Source organism: Crassostrea angulata, chromosome 9, assembly GCF_025612915.1.
Source record: "Crassostrea angulata isolate pt1a10 chromosome 9, ASM2561291v2, whole genome shotgun sequence".
NCBI classification, from domain to species: Eukaryota; Metazoa; Mollusca; class Bivalvia; order Ostreida; family Ostreidae; genus Magallana; species Magallana angulata.
In genome coordinates this window covers 12,357,491-12,373,061 of record NC_069119.1, presented here as the reverse complement: position 1 = coordinate 12,373,061, position 15,571 = coordinate 12,357,491, and the positions used below count along the sequence as shown (strand labels likewise).

The window sequence follows — 15,571 nt, the reverse complement described above, 5'->3', positions numbered from 1 at the left end:
GAGATAATAGAGAAGAAGATTTTAAAACAGAATATGCCTTAACAATATATTGCCATATTGCCCCCCCTCCCTCCATGTCCTGAACCTCTGACCCAGGGGCCATGAATTTCACAATTTAGGTAGAGGAGCTGGTGGACATCATAACAATGTATTCAGTTTTTTTTGCCCACATGTGTGGGAGTAAAGAAGAAGATTTTTTAAGATTTAATACATTTTTACTATATGGACATATTGGCCCCACCCTACAGCCTAAACCATTGACACAGGGGTCATGAATTTCACAATTTTGGTAGAGGGCTTCATGAACATCATAATCATAAATTTAGATTTTAACAAATATATATGGGAGTAGAGAGGAAGATTTTCTAAGATTTAATACATTTTTACTAAATGGCAATATTGGCCCCACCCTAGAGGCAGAACCCATGACCCAGGGCCATGAATTTCACAATTTTGATAGAGGGCTTCATGGACATCATAACCATGCAACCAGTTATTTCCTCACATGTATGTGAGTAGAGAAGGAGATTTTTGAAAATTTTGCCTTTTTGCATATTTGGCCCCACCTGTGGTGCCACGGGGGTGGTAGAGCCATGAATTTCACAATTTAGATTCCTCTTACCACAGAGATGCCTCACACCAAAAATGGTAACAATTAGCCTTGTAGTTTTTTAGAAGAAGTTAAAAAAAATGTAAAATTGTTAACCCACGACGCACGACGTACGACGCACGACGACGGACGAAAACGGATAGCAATAGGTCACCTGAGTGTACTCAGGTGACCTTAAAATCAATGACATAAAATTTAAACGAATTCGAAACAATTAAAATTACATGTAGCAGTATTAGATTAGGTGACAGATGACATCGAGTAAAACTTTGAGTGAGTCACATGATTTCTACAGAGTATGAGTTGATCTAACAGATTAAAGCAGTTTTACCTAAGGTGATATTGAAAAAGTTGATTTCAAAATATTTTGAATGAAACTTAAAATTCACATATTTAACTTTATTTGTTATCAAAATATTATTCTATATTTTTATATCTAATTTCTGCGGAAATACATAAGACACTCGTATACACCTAAAAGTGTAATTAATTTATCTTTTTAAAATGCTATTTATAAACTTCCATAAAAAGTGTAAGACAATCTTCTTCGTGCTTCAATAGCTTTTATACATGTATATAGGCACATGAATACGAATGCAGAAAATATGTTATTACAAAAGTCTATTGTATAGATCTATTGTTTTGGAAAATTACAGGTTCTTTTTAACAGACTGTACATTTACACAAATAAAACACAGACAGAAACATACAGAAATAAGGGTATAGAAACTCCTCAAAGTTAACCGGCACGTTAAACAGATATTACATATAACAATGCCTGGGCAATAAACATGATTGTATTGTCCCCCTACAAGTCGGACAAAGGATACCCGCTTCCCTGATTTAACACAGAGCCAGGGCACCTGTAACTTATTTCCCCATTAAAAGAGAAAGGAATCTCCGTTCAGGGCACTTTAACGTGGAATCAATACATATTACAATGGCTAGTTTCGAGGTTAACTTTCAAACTTTAATGATTTTGTTTTTCTGGGGGTAAGAAACGGACCAGAAAGTTATACATGTACACGTATTTCAATGTCCATTCTGTAAAATGAGGCGTTAAGTTATTTTGAGGATACAGGGTGTTTCAAGTATTTATTTATTTACTTGATGTACAGACACACACAAACATATAAAACCTCAAGTTTTTTTTCCATTTTAAGGTTCATTTTGCTTCTTGGAGGAACATGTTTTTGTTATTAAAAAAATAATAAAAAATACATAAGACAGAGAGAGAAAGAGAGAGAGAGAGAGAGACTAACTACAGCATAGAACATAAAATTAAAATTATGACTGTAAGGGATAGGTCATACTCCGGTCAAATACTTATATCTTTATTTCTTTACCTTTGCATGAGAGAAAAACAGGAAACACACTGGGCGCAAAACAATCAGCATCACATATGTTTAGCGTATCCCACTAGTATCATGAAAAATATTTAAAAAATTATTTTAATGTTCTTTGAAATATTTTTTTAACTTTCTGATTTGTAAATCAAATCTAGAATGCATCGTCAATATTTGAATACGAAAGTGCATACCACATCTCTCTCTCTCTCTCTCTCTCTCTCTCTCTCTCTCTCTCTCTCTCATTCGGCCGGTATCTTGATATATTCTCAATCAAATTTTCATAATTGATTTGATTTGAAAGCTGGGCTTATTGGTGTAAAATATCTGACCATGACGTCCTGTGTTTCCCACATGATGGTGAAAGCATGATTTTAAACATCAGAAAAAAACACCTTGTTTAGGGGTTGGATTGATTTCAAATTGAGCAGAAATAATACATTTATTTGAAGTGCAAGCGGTAACCTGAAGGCATGTTTTTCAATTTCAGCTCAATTGATAGTATACACAAAGTAACTACAAATAATTCAAAAACAGATCGCTGATTCAATTATAACATGCCAAAACAATTATAAATCGAGGATTACATTGTACCCTAGAGTAAGATACATGCAATTAATGATTAGATAAAACCTTCTAAAGCAATGTAATTTAATGCCCTTATGCATATAAATTTCTGGTATGATAATAACTTGGTTAGCCTTTTTAATTTTTCAACAAACCTTCGAATTTTTAAGTTAATTTCCTATTGCTTAAATAAATATCCCATCCCTCCTCCCGAAAAAAAATCATACGATATTTTGAGATTGCGCAAATTGTCAAATTTGGGAAATGTAAACAGGCAATAATCCTATATATATACATTTATTTTAACAATAAATCAGCTTATCTTATGTACCCATCGTTACATGTATTTACTTATATATCGGAATATATAAATTACACATGTTTGGTTAGTTATAGCAGTATTCCAGTTTCACAAACCATACTTAGGACTAAGTTGTATCTGAGGAGAGAAATTTTTCCTATGTTCATTACTTACCCGTTTCACTACTGTAAATTCCTAATTAAACGCGAGGAATTGGTATCCGCATGAAATCGCAAGAAGCACATCTCGCGGATTTTTTTTCAAACAGATGTAAACTATTATTAAAAATGATGAAAAATCGGTGTTTGCGATTTTATATTCCAGTATTCCAGTCTTATTCTGTAAATATCCTAAGTTATATCTTGACTTTAAAACAGGTAAATATTATACAAAATTTCAGCACATGCACATCGACACTACACCACTGACATCCCATTTACACATTTTCCTTTTTTTTTTCTAAAATTCTACTAGGTGAATTAGGGAATGAGTTTTTACATTTATTTATATTATAAAGTTTACATTGAAAAAAAAAATATATGATCGGTATTGGTTTAGAATTAACAAATTGAATATGATATGAAAGTGATTCACAGTGTACATGTATCTTAAGATAAGTCAACTGCGTTTCGCTAAGAAAATTTTGTGAAACAGCTATGACAGTCTGAGGAACTTCCTAAGTTATAACTTAGCCATATCTTAAGTTCTATGTAAGGAAACATATTACGGAATCTTTGTGAAAGGTGGTCTAATACAATGGACAGAAAGGTTTAAGAGTTACTCCCCTTGCACTGATTTGCTCATTCATAATCATAACGTACAAAATCAATTTACTGTGTGCTTTAATATTTAACGGCTAGCGCTAGTATCGAGATACTGTCATTCTTGCTATAAGACTGGTAGTCTATATACATGCCAACTCATGACACAGGTTACTAAAAGGTTTTCAAATGTTCCTGACAAAAATAGAATTGGCCGTAGAAGAGAATCGACAAAAAAATGAGCGAGGGATGGGGCGTTTATGGAGCTGTTATATATAGTATCTTATTTATAAAACATTGAATCAAAATGTACATTGTATGATTAATAGCTCTGGTTTTCTCATAATTTTGCGTTTACAATAACTTAGTACCTCATAGAAACCAAGGTGATGACATCTGTGCTGCAAGACTTACGGAGGCTGCATGGTCAAAGAATTAACTGTAAGATTAGATCTCTCTAAAATTTTAAGACATAATTTGTTAAGATTTTATTTAGTAAAGAAAACTACCATATACTTAATCTTTTAAATTAAAGAATTTTCTATATGTTTATATTAAGCTCTTCTTCTAAAGGAGATATATACAGTCTAAAAATGGCCACGACCATCGAGCCCTCAAACCAGGGAAGGCTAATGAAGTTCTAAACCAAATCGATTTCCCCTAAGGACAGTAGACGGCTGTCGTGGGGACTTACGGACTATAGTAATTGTGTCTGCACCTCTGACAACAGTTATTATTTTAATAGCAACAGCACTTTCTTCTGCATTGCGAAACAACAACATTTACCTTGTTGAATAGAAGAGAGGATGCATTAAAATCAAACGCATAATGGTAGGAACATGTTTAAAATAAGAAAATCTGATTCGAACAATTTAAAAACGTTAAAAATTATTTTATTATTCCTTCTATCTTGTTACTTAAGCAGAAAATTATGGAAGGGAATTACCGCCAAAATTATATGTATCTTGCTTTTATTCTTATTATGCTTACTTCTTTATTCTTCAGTACATTTACACTTGCATGTCACTTAATTGTTTTCATATTCATGCTTATCTAATTTCACTTTGATTCTCATTGATCCTTTACAGTTTGCTTATTTCTATGTTGCAACATTCTCTTCTTATTCGTTTAAATTCTTTCTTCTATATCTGTTACAAACGTGAATTCAAACACGCAAACCATAAGGCACTATGAATAAAGACGAATACAAGTTGCATGAATTTAATGCTGCATTATGACGCCAGGCGGCAGTGTGCGCGCTACAATTGCTGCTCCCCGAAAAAAAACACACTCTCTCTCTCTCTCTTTATTATTTTGGTGTGAAACCAAACCTGCCTGCTTTTTTAAAACTTACTCTAAACTTTGCAGGTACATGCAAGTAATGCATGACATCATGTTTCATGAGGTAACTTGTGTAACTTTTGGCAACAGCTATACGAAAGCACACGATCCATGCGCAGATCTAGAGAGGATCGAGGTAGTCCGCCCCCCCCCCCCCCCCCTTCTTGGAATTTCTTACAGTTACAAATATATAGTATTATAGCCGAAAATATCCCCCCCCCCCCCGCAAACGTTCTGAAATATTTCTGGGGTTTCCTGGACAATTTTTCAGACATTCGATTTTAAAAATAATCTCAGTCGAATTAACCAAACAGATAATTATAATTTTCCTTTTTTTTTCTTATCTTAGAGGGTGAAAGTCATATTTACATAAAAATCGTTCATTTTCTTTATTGTTTGAGGTATGTCTCCAAATGACCACAAATAAATTTAATCCACAACAAATCGTAACTTGATACAGAATATTCACACGTAAACATGTGTATCTTAAATGTAACAAAGCAGTTGATTTATTAAATGAATATTAGAATAACAATACACACATACTATAATTAAACATAAATCATAAATATCATGAATATTTACACATGAATTTCGTAGCAGAATAATCTAAAGGTAGCCTATAACAGCCCCGATTCTATATAAGCATGCAAATTGTTTATGTACACAGCACACATAAATCAATCAAATTAAATTAATAATTGATAATTACAACATGTATAACATTCAACAATAACAAACAACTTCGTTGAATCCTATAATTATGATTTACACTAAGTTCAATTCGTTTATGCTCTCAACGCCTTAAATTTTTACATATGGTACACGAGGACAATTGTATAACACTCAGATCTAGTGGTAGTATTTACAAACATGGCATGAATATTCATTAGCCTGTTAATTCTGTTATTAAAATATTTATTATTTTCATAGTAAACTTAAGGAGGCTGGGTGGTCACTAAATTAACCATCAGATTTTCCTTAAATTGGGGGGGTGGGGGGGGGGGGTGGGGGTGGGGGTGTGCTCGACTATTCAAAATATCTTGACCCTCAAAAAAAGGGATTCTGGTTACAGTTCCAGTTATGCAAATCTTAAATCTTATACCAAAAAACCGGAAGGAGGCTAAGAGCCCCTCCCCCTCCCCCGGTTCCGACGCGCCTGTGTTGTTTTTGGCCGTAAAGTATCATGATCATTTAGTAAATAACAAATCTAAATATTTTAACATTTCCTTATATCTTAATATAGAGCTTTTCGTCTAAAGAAAGTAAATATACATGAACATATTTCACACATGTAACCTAAAAATGGCTACCACCTTTCAGCCCTCCTAATTAATTTAAGAAATTAAAATGAAAAAAAGAAACACCTCCTTTTCACAATAGTCTTCATATTCACTTTTTTATCATTTTACAAAAACAAAAAATCAACTTTACTAGGCTTGTAACAGCTAACAGCATCAGTGTCAGAAAAATTCAAAATTGGAGTCCAGAGTAAATGTAACATATTGATTTCGTTTAGGGGTCACGGGATAATTCATATCATTTTGTTAAGGTGATATGGGATTCCTACATATTGTAATATAATTACAAATCCAAAGCTTATCTATGTTTTAGCATTTCTTTGGATTCAAAATCTCTCACAAATCGATTTTAGTTTAGGTGTACGTTAAAAATATTCACGTGGAACCAATTTTTATAGTTATAGCTGGATATGGGTTTTTTGCACTCACTCGATGACTAGAGAGAGGGCAGGTGTTCAATTTCTAAATTACTAACGCATTTAGTATCTCTAATCTAAAAACTCCATTTTCTTGATGAGTTAAAACATTGTTTGCATTTTTCGTAATTGCACTTAGCAGCACCAATTCGCATAAAAATCCCGTTTTCAGAAATCAAGCACCACGCGATTTTCATTCTTCTACGTCATCACAATCCATGTCACTCAAAATATTATCATCCTCTTTTTTGGAAGAGGCAGACGACAATTTTGATTCTATGCTTGACCGGGAGGCGGCGCTGCCCACAGATCGTCTCGCCCATGTCTCGTCGTCATCTTCCGGCTTGATCTGAATGTCTTGAACGATGGTCTCTTTTTCCTTCCTTCGAATTTTACTTTTGACGAATTTTACTAGTCGTCTGGAGTTATTCTTTACCTATTGAATGTTAGTGAAACAAATATATAATTTTCATTTTAGTAAAAATTATCTAATGTTTTGTAGAAGAAATCATTTTATTTTAAACGTGTGCGAAAAGAGCTCATTTTTGTTTATTTTAAATGTTAACTAAAGGTTTCTTTTATTCATAACTAATATACAATTTTTTTTTCAAAATTGATTACTGGCTCATCTGACCAAAATTGTATCCATCTTTATAGTCTGATATACATGTAGTCTGATCTTTGTAAGAACGTAAAATAAAACATTTCACAAACAAGTTTTTTTTTATATGTTTACAATTTCTCCATTAACATCTTCTTTTTTTCCCCTGATATCCCAAATATCAATTATAATTTTGTTTTGGTCAATTCAATGAAAATATAAATGTATTTATAACTGATATCTGAAAATTTTAAAAAAGGGGATTTTTAAGCATTTAAGCAAATTATCTATTCATCTAAATCCAATATCAATTATTATAATAAATCCTACCCCTTGAAAACCAGCCTGGATCTTCTCTTTGGTTGTCTTAGATTGGGAGGACTCCATATCTTTTGGTGGATCCACAAAGACACTTCTAAGTTCCTACAAACAAAACGAATGAAACATGTATCATATCCAACCACTCATCTCCATGATGTCTGACCAAATTCTGGAACTGGGCAGACGACACTCGCTGTCATTATGACGCTTGAATGTAATGTTCGGGAAAGCTTTTCCTAATTATGATGCTCTATATTATGTATGTGTTTGTATTGATCGCGCTCTGTTTGTATTTCAATGAATTAAGTAAACTTGGGGTTTTTAAATCCAACCAATTGACCTAGCTTAGTCAGAAGTATGTTCTACATTGTGTGACGTTATGTGTTACGTATTTGTGTGCATTGAGAAATGTGAACCGAGTTGCTATCCAACGAAATTTTTATTTTTGTTCTGTCAGTCATTTACATGTACATCATCTCTTTCTCATTTACATGATCTCTCTCTCTCTCTCTCTCTCTCTCTCTCTCTCTCTCTCTCATCGTTATTTATTTTTCATTTAAAGCTTTTGTTTAAAAAAATTTGTGTTGGTATCCAACAATTTTTCTTAACATTTAGTTCATTTACAAGTAAACAGTTTATTTGTATTATTTACAATAACTTAAACTGTGTTGGTTTTTATGAGAACTAAATAGTGTCTCTACTTTTTTATATCTTTTAAATCTTGCTCTTTCTCTCGGACAAAAAAAAGAGAGAAAAATATTTTAGCGACATCAATTAATCAAGTTGAGTACCAAATTGAAACAATTTTACACAAAGACAAATTTATCAATGTTAAATCCTCGTTGATAAAAGGGAATCGGGATCTTATTAAGTATGCTGGGCGTATACACACTTAAGAAAAAACAAATATCTCACTTTATTTAATTCATAGACTCTAGAAAACAGAACTTTGACGATTGAGTTATGTTACAAAAAGAAAGACAGGCATTTCGATGCGATTCTTCAACAAATGCTCTGATACCTGTAAAGGTGAGAGGTATAAGGTAGATACCCGTTGATACCTTAGGCCCGAGTACCAGTGTTGTCAAATCTAAAGCCCAATATTGATAAATAGAGTCGACAAAAAACTGTAGGGGGGGGGAGCATTGAGACGAGAGGCTTAGGGAAAGAATACTATGTCCGTGAGACAATCAAGTGTCTTCAATCCTTAAAAATCAGTTTTATAGATTCAAAAAATTTCTTCCATGCAAATATTACGTCACTTTTTCTTATTAAACATCTACGACTCGTCTTGATTGAGACGAGGGGCTTAAGAATTAAAAAAAAAAACAACAACAGGATTATAATATATCTCTAAGATGAGTTGGTCATCAAACACTGAAAAACCAGTCTGAAAATATTGATATATTTACCTTGCAAATGTTATGTGAATATGATTCTACATGTACCGCTGTCCTTCATCATCTATACGTTGATTTAAGTACTTGTTTATTTGTTCGGTACATAATTGCAAAACAATCAACGAAATAAACAAAATTCCTCGACAAGTCTGGGTTTAAATGTTTTTTCACAGACAAACAAATCAAAAATTGATTACTAGCAAGCTATCCAGAGGAATCATAAATAAGAGATGCGGGAATGTTCTGCAATTGACAAATTGGGCCATGGAGCGTTTAGCGCATTTTAACCCAGGGGGTATATTTTTTCTTTGTTAAGTACATATAAATCAAATTTACAGCGGGTATTTACATCTTTAAAACCTTATTTTTGCCGTAATATGTAAATATAAATGGACTGAATTTTATTTATATGAACTTGAGATTCAACCCTATGGTCTAATGGTGCGACACTGATTGTCGAATTAAAGGTCTTTTAATGGAACGTTTGGCGCGCGGGGAGGGAATTGTATGGATCTCTCTTGACAACGTTTGCTTTCAGTTCATCAGGGTTATCCACTCCAGTCATTTACACTAGCAGTAATAATGGACAATATAGTGTAGTTCATTTTATAGACCGTATGCTTTATCATCAATTATTTGACAGAACAACATTAAAAAGGTATGAATATGCGATTCTTCAATACGTCATTTGCCGTTGCGGTATTCATTTACATGGGTGACAATTATACAAATAATGCATATAATAGATGAACCAAACACAAAATATGAAATGCAAAATGACTTTACAGACATTTTTAAGGTGGCTGGTATTCAGCAAATTTCAGATCTACCTTAGTTTTTTTTTTTTAGTTTAGCTATAAACTATTGTTTAGCCAAGTAAAATTCCATATAAATTATATAACTAAGCGTTTAGATTTGAGTATATATATATATATATATATATATATATATTTATATGTATCTATATCGTTATACCAAGCTCTTCACATTAAACCCGATCATAGTTATGAAAAAATACTTACACAAAGATCTAACTCAAAAAAAAAAATGACCAAATATGAAAATACATGTAAACCAAAGTTTCAAGGCTTTATTTTATATTGGTTTCCGTTGCCATAAAACACTAATTTTGAACATTTAGCACAAACACGGGACTAGTGTATTTGTAGAGGTATTTCAGGAGATAGATAAAGATGACAGAATATCAATATATTTTGTTCCCCACGTCGACAGAATTCAATAAAAGTTTCCTTTTTTTATCTGAACTTTAACCAGGAAGTAAAAATACTGAGTCCTTGTAAATCTAACACAAGTCTTTACTATAAAATATCTATATGCGCGGATCCAGAAAATTTCCAAATGATGGGGATGAGGGTGGGGAGTGTGTGGATAAGTTTAAAATTTACAAAAAAAGGGGTTCCGGAGATCCTTGACATCCCTCTACATTCATGCGTATGCAACGTACGAGATATATTTATATGATATAGGTCTATAGCAACGCAAACTGTAATTATACATGTAACAGCGCAAAATGAAATAAATGAGCATGGTTACATTTTGCGTCAATACATTTGCGACAATATCAACACAAAAATGAGAAGAAAAAAATATGTAATAGTGGTAGTTTTAATTTATCACAGTTTGCGTTATTACGTTTTGCGTTGATATCGTCGCAATATGTTGTAACTAAAAATGTATCAGTGGGAGTTTATTACATTTAAAGTTGTCATTACATTTCGCGTCGCTACACAGGTTAAAAGAAGTATTTCACAATTTTTGGCGTATACCTTGTTTAGTAATTCAAAGACATAATTTTGATAGAACCTATACTATGCAGACTACTACAAAAAAATAGATCGAGCTCTGATTAAGTTGAAAATTTAAACATCACAGCTAATAACCAATTGTGTATCATTTTATCAATTCATTAATCTACAGACAATTTGGCGTATAAATAACCTTCTGTACTTTTTATTACAAATAGCAATATGCCAGTGTCTTTGAAATTGGCATGGATTTGACCTTTGGCACTCCAAGAGTTCGGTTTAGAATTTCTATTGGCAACGAACAAACGACTAACTTGTTTAGTACATGCATGTATACCAAAACGATACCTCTTTTGTTACCATCATCATTTGAGAAAAAATACTGGTTTCGGGTTACAATTTATCAAGATATGGATATATTTCGTGTTTGGATGACACGGTTGTTTAATCTATTTTTGATAACCTACTAGATGAATTAAACAGTTTACATAGTTGGCACTGACAGTAAATTAACGATTTTACTTGTACATGTAGAACATTTATACAATATAGCCGTCTCGTAGATCTTAATGATAATGTAGCAATGCTTGTTAATACAAGCAAATTAGTTTTATTTGCACAGATGATTTACAAAATGATTTCAATCCATATTATCAGTAAATAGACTTAATTGAGATTTAAAAAAAAAGAAGAAACATTGAGGCTTTTGATACCTTATGACGTGATTAATTGATTTTTTTTCTTGACTCTTCATTGGGTTACATTATGTATAACAACCAGCGAACTTACTCTTAAACTTTTTGAAGTATTATCACATCATTAAAACGACCTTTTAATTACCAATTTAGCAAATTTGCATAGAATAACTTAACATTTTTTCGCAGAAAATCATCCAATTAGATTTGCAGAAATGATGTTCATGTATATATAGATAAATAACTAACAGAGAAAAAATCCTTTTTTTCTAAAAAAGTGCTGTATGCATACAAGAAAATCAAATGCCAGAAGAAAATAAAACGTTGATTTACGTGGACTTATTTGACAGTATTTACACATTATCTTTTGCATTAAAGAAAACTATTCTATTTTACCTCCAATGTCGTTATAAATTCAAATAACATAATGTGATATATTAGTAGTGGCGTTTCTTTAATTTTGGAGTCAGTAAATGATCTGATTCTCTTAAGGTACAAAGACACACACACACACACACACACACACACACACACACACACACACACACACACACACACACACACACATTCTCTCTCTCTCTCTCTCTCTCTCTCTCTCTCTCTCTCTCTCTCTCTCTCTCTCTCTCTCTCTCTCCTACCTTCACTTTGAGCTCATGTTCATGAGGGGTTGTAAACATGTCAACCCTTTCCTCGTTTTCCAATTTTTCAGCATTGGTCTCCATGCTTCGCACCTTATATATTCAATCCACATACAAATACGCAAAGTACTGAGTACTATCCTACTGAACAAAAAAATATCTCGCTTTGTATTGAACTACGACTTTACATGAACAAGTCTTAAGAATTTGAATTATTCTTAGTTAAACCACTTAAATCCAATTAGAAAAACAACGTATTTACACACTTGTTCTGCTATAGAAGCAACAAAGTTTAAGTTGTCAAATACACAACACGGAGGGGCAACGTTTAAAAAATCAGGTCCGCCTTGGAGATAAAAAAAGTACCTATTCCAATCACCCGAGGTGATTTTCAAGATATGAATACAATGAAATTCGGGATGAATTTAAACAACCACGTTGGCAGGTTTGTCAATCTTCTGCAGCGCTGTCTGAGATCTTATCAGAATTTCATGCATTATTTAAATCCCTCTTAAATGATTTTTTTTGTCCGCTACCGGTAAGAAAAATATACAGCGCGATGTAGGAGACATCAATTAATGGCGCGAAAAAAAATAAATAGATTATTAATTTAAATCATAGCAGAGGTTAAGGATATAAAAACGTGTTCAGTTTGCATGATTCACCCAGATATTAACATTTTTTACAGGTCTTTTGTTTCTACACGTCACTCAGTCTTGTTAAACGAAAAAAAAAAGAAAGATCTAAATCTAAATATTGAATAAAAATTACATAATGTAAGATAGTGAAAAAGAAAATCAAAGCCAAAAATTTCTCAACTTTGACCATTACTTTCCGATACATGATCAAATTTAACTCTAAACATATCTTCAAGAACTAAAACAAACAATCAAAAAGCAACCCCCATCCCAAAAAAATTAAAATAAATAAAATTAACAAACCAAGATAACTGTATAAAATTTTAAAGAATTTATCAAAAAGTAACTCATTTTTAAAAAAAAAATTCTGCCAAAGAATTTTATGGAATGATTTTCCAAAATAATTTTTATTTATGTGATCATGGGTTGATATTAAATGTAAACTACATGTACAACTGTAAAAGCATATTCTGAAATCACATTTGACGTATCAGGACTAGATATGAAATGTTGTTCTGTTCATTTTATAAAAAAAAAAAAATAATTAAAACATTTTTACCATTTATGTGTTATTGTTAAATTATTGATATACGAAAACATTGGAAACTAGTTCACTAAGCATGTTCATTGATGGCGCCGAACCAAACACTATTACAAAATCAGACAATTAAACTTGTTTTAATTAATAATCAGTTCATGAGTCAAGCGGCCTTTGAATAATTATTTCTTTGTACTGTATCAATGCATGTTTGAATTTTAACAATCAAATTAGCAGTGATGGCCAGGTTACGTTTCTAGCAAAGCGTTCAGTGCACGTGAACGCAGTATATTATAACAAACAATCTACAGAAGATTTATAGAAAAATGTTCATAATATATCGGAAAAATAGACCCCACAACACGTGAAATTTGTTCTGCATTATAAAATAAATTTGAGATTTGGAACAGTGAAAAAAAAAGGATTGCATCTGATAATAAAAAGTATTGTTACACCTTACACCCGATCTCCTTCAAGCGATTTTGCACAAATTTTAAACATTTACAATTTGGAAATTTCATATGAGAATCCCTCTTTCATCGATTTTTGCAAAATGAATAATATATCAACATGTGGATCTAACGGGATGGGGGGGGGGGGGGGGGGGGGCTGAGGCCTATTTTTCGGTAATTCACACACATGAATTTTTTATGTGTAATTTTTTCTGGAGACCCCCCTCCTCCAGGCAAACAAATTATCCTTCGGACCCCCCCCCCCGCCCCGGCCCCCCCCCCCCCCACAAAATAGTTATTCAAATTCAATACCAATTAATGGATGTTACATGTAATGGATGACATTTCAGAGATGCGTGAACGGAAAGTATCCAACATTTCTAAACTCTTCTTGTTTTTCTTTAGGAGACGCTGCATTTAGATCTATTACAAAGCTTACAAAAGTCATGCATGTAATAAGGCCGTAGAATTTAGTTTACACTTAAAAAAACATAGTTTTTTTTGCACTATCGGCCACTTGAGATCACACAGTTTCATTTCCGCGTCAGATATGGCGATCCCCTAACAACGCCACGGGTGTTGGGGACAACCAGATCTTATTTTCACGCTTCTCCCCGAGTGTTGCTCTGTTTCCATTCATAAGGGGGATCATCCTGCTCTCCTGGGGGTTGTTTCTATATGATAACAATGGGGACACACTACAACGGCTGCGCCGATAGGCCCGTTAGATTTAAATGCTGCTAATATCGCACTAGTTATCTGAAGATAAACACTCTAATTTTAAAGATCCTGCAAATAACCTTTATTTAGATAGACTAGGCATAATCAAAATGATAAGGACATTTGTATTGTCTTTATTTAAATAAAATGTTTTTATGTCATATTTGTTTATTTGGAATTAAAACCATTTGAGAATAGGTGTGCGGATGCGGCGGAAGAAATTCACTTATATACATGTATATTTTCTTTCTTTCTTTCTTTTCTTTCTTTCTTTTTTCTTTCTTTCTTATTTTCTTTCTTATTTTCATTCTTTCTTTCTTAAGTTAAAAAAACACAACCCCACCTTTCTCTATCTCATTTTCTTGCTCAAAGCTAACAAGGGTACATAAGTCTTAAACAATCATGTACTCTCTCTCTCTCTCTCTCTCTCTCTCTCTCTCTCTCTCTCTCTCTCTCTCTCTCTCTCTCTCCTAGCGAAGGCGTATACGTATGTCGTTGACTGTCAGTTTGACTCGACAACACGTGCAATCTCAGAAAATGTGGCTTCGATCATAACAAAAAGGATATCGCCTTTTCTCTTCATTTACCGTAATTTGTTGCTTGAGTTTAACATTGATTTTATGAACAAGTAAGGTTTCCACGTCAAGATAGATAACTCCTGCAAGTTTATTGGACATCAAGATTCCTTATATCCCTTGAACGCAAGTTAATTAACAAGTAGAAAATGATTGGGGAGGGGGGGGATTCAAACGATTAAAAAATTCAGTCTCATTCAGGCTCGGTAGAAGGCTTTTGAATAACGGTTCACATGTATTCATGTGTGCTTCATAATGCATTTTGTGCAAGTTAGTGCAAGTTAATTGTTTTCTCAACATGTAGAGTACATGCTTTATTTTGACATTTTTGAGCTTTGAATGTATAATCAGTCAGTCCACAAGAAACGTCTCTTAATACCGGGTACCTTTTTGCATTTATATCATGTATATGCCTAACCCTAACTCGGCACCTAACTGGCAGGTACAAAATTGCTCTCTAAAATAACCATCTGTGAATGTGAATTCGACACCTGGGCCAACAATAGGCTACCAAATGTAACCAACCAGTTTACTTAGCTTTACGTATTAACATAATTAGTCAAACAAAGAAGGGGTTCAATGAC

General features: G+C 33.0%; 1 protein-coding gene across 1 annotated transcript; it reads right to left on the bottom strand.

Moving 5' to 3' along the window:
• Positions 1-6,681: 6,681 nt before the first annotated feature.
• On the bottom strand, positions 6,682-12,487 carry LOC128163983 (uncharacterized). Its single transcript, XM_052827691.1, has 3 exons — positions 12,065-12,487; positions 7,575-7,667; positions 6,682-7,079 (listed from the first exon to the last, which is right to left on the bottom strand). Exons 1-3 carry the CDS (start codon positions 12,146-12,148, stop codon positions 6,837-6,839), a joined length of 420 nt encoding a protein of 139 aa, XP_052683651.1. The 5' UTR covers positions 12,149-12,487; the 3' UTR covers positions 6,682-6,836.
• Positions 12,488-15,571: the final 3,084 nt, after the last annotated feature.

Coding starts and splice junctions, on each gene's coding strand:
- LOC128163983 (XM_052827691.1), bottom strand. CDS start 12,148: ATGGAGACCAATGCTGAAAAATTGGAAAACGAGGAAAGGGTTGACATG. Junction 7,668..12,064: donor AACATGAGCTCAAAGTGAAG/GTAGGAGAGAGA, acceptor TTTTGTTTGTAG/GAACTTAGAAGTGTCTTTGT. Junction 7,080..7,574: donor TCCAGGCTGGTTTTCAAGGG/GTAGGATTTATT, acceptor AACATTCAATAG/GTAAAGAATAACTCCAGACG.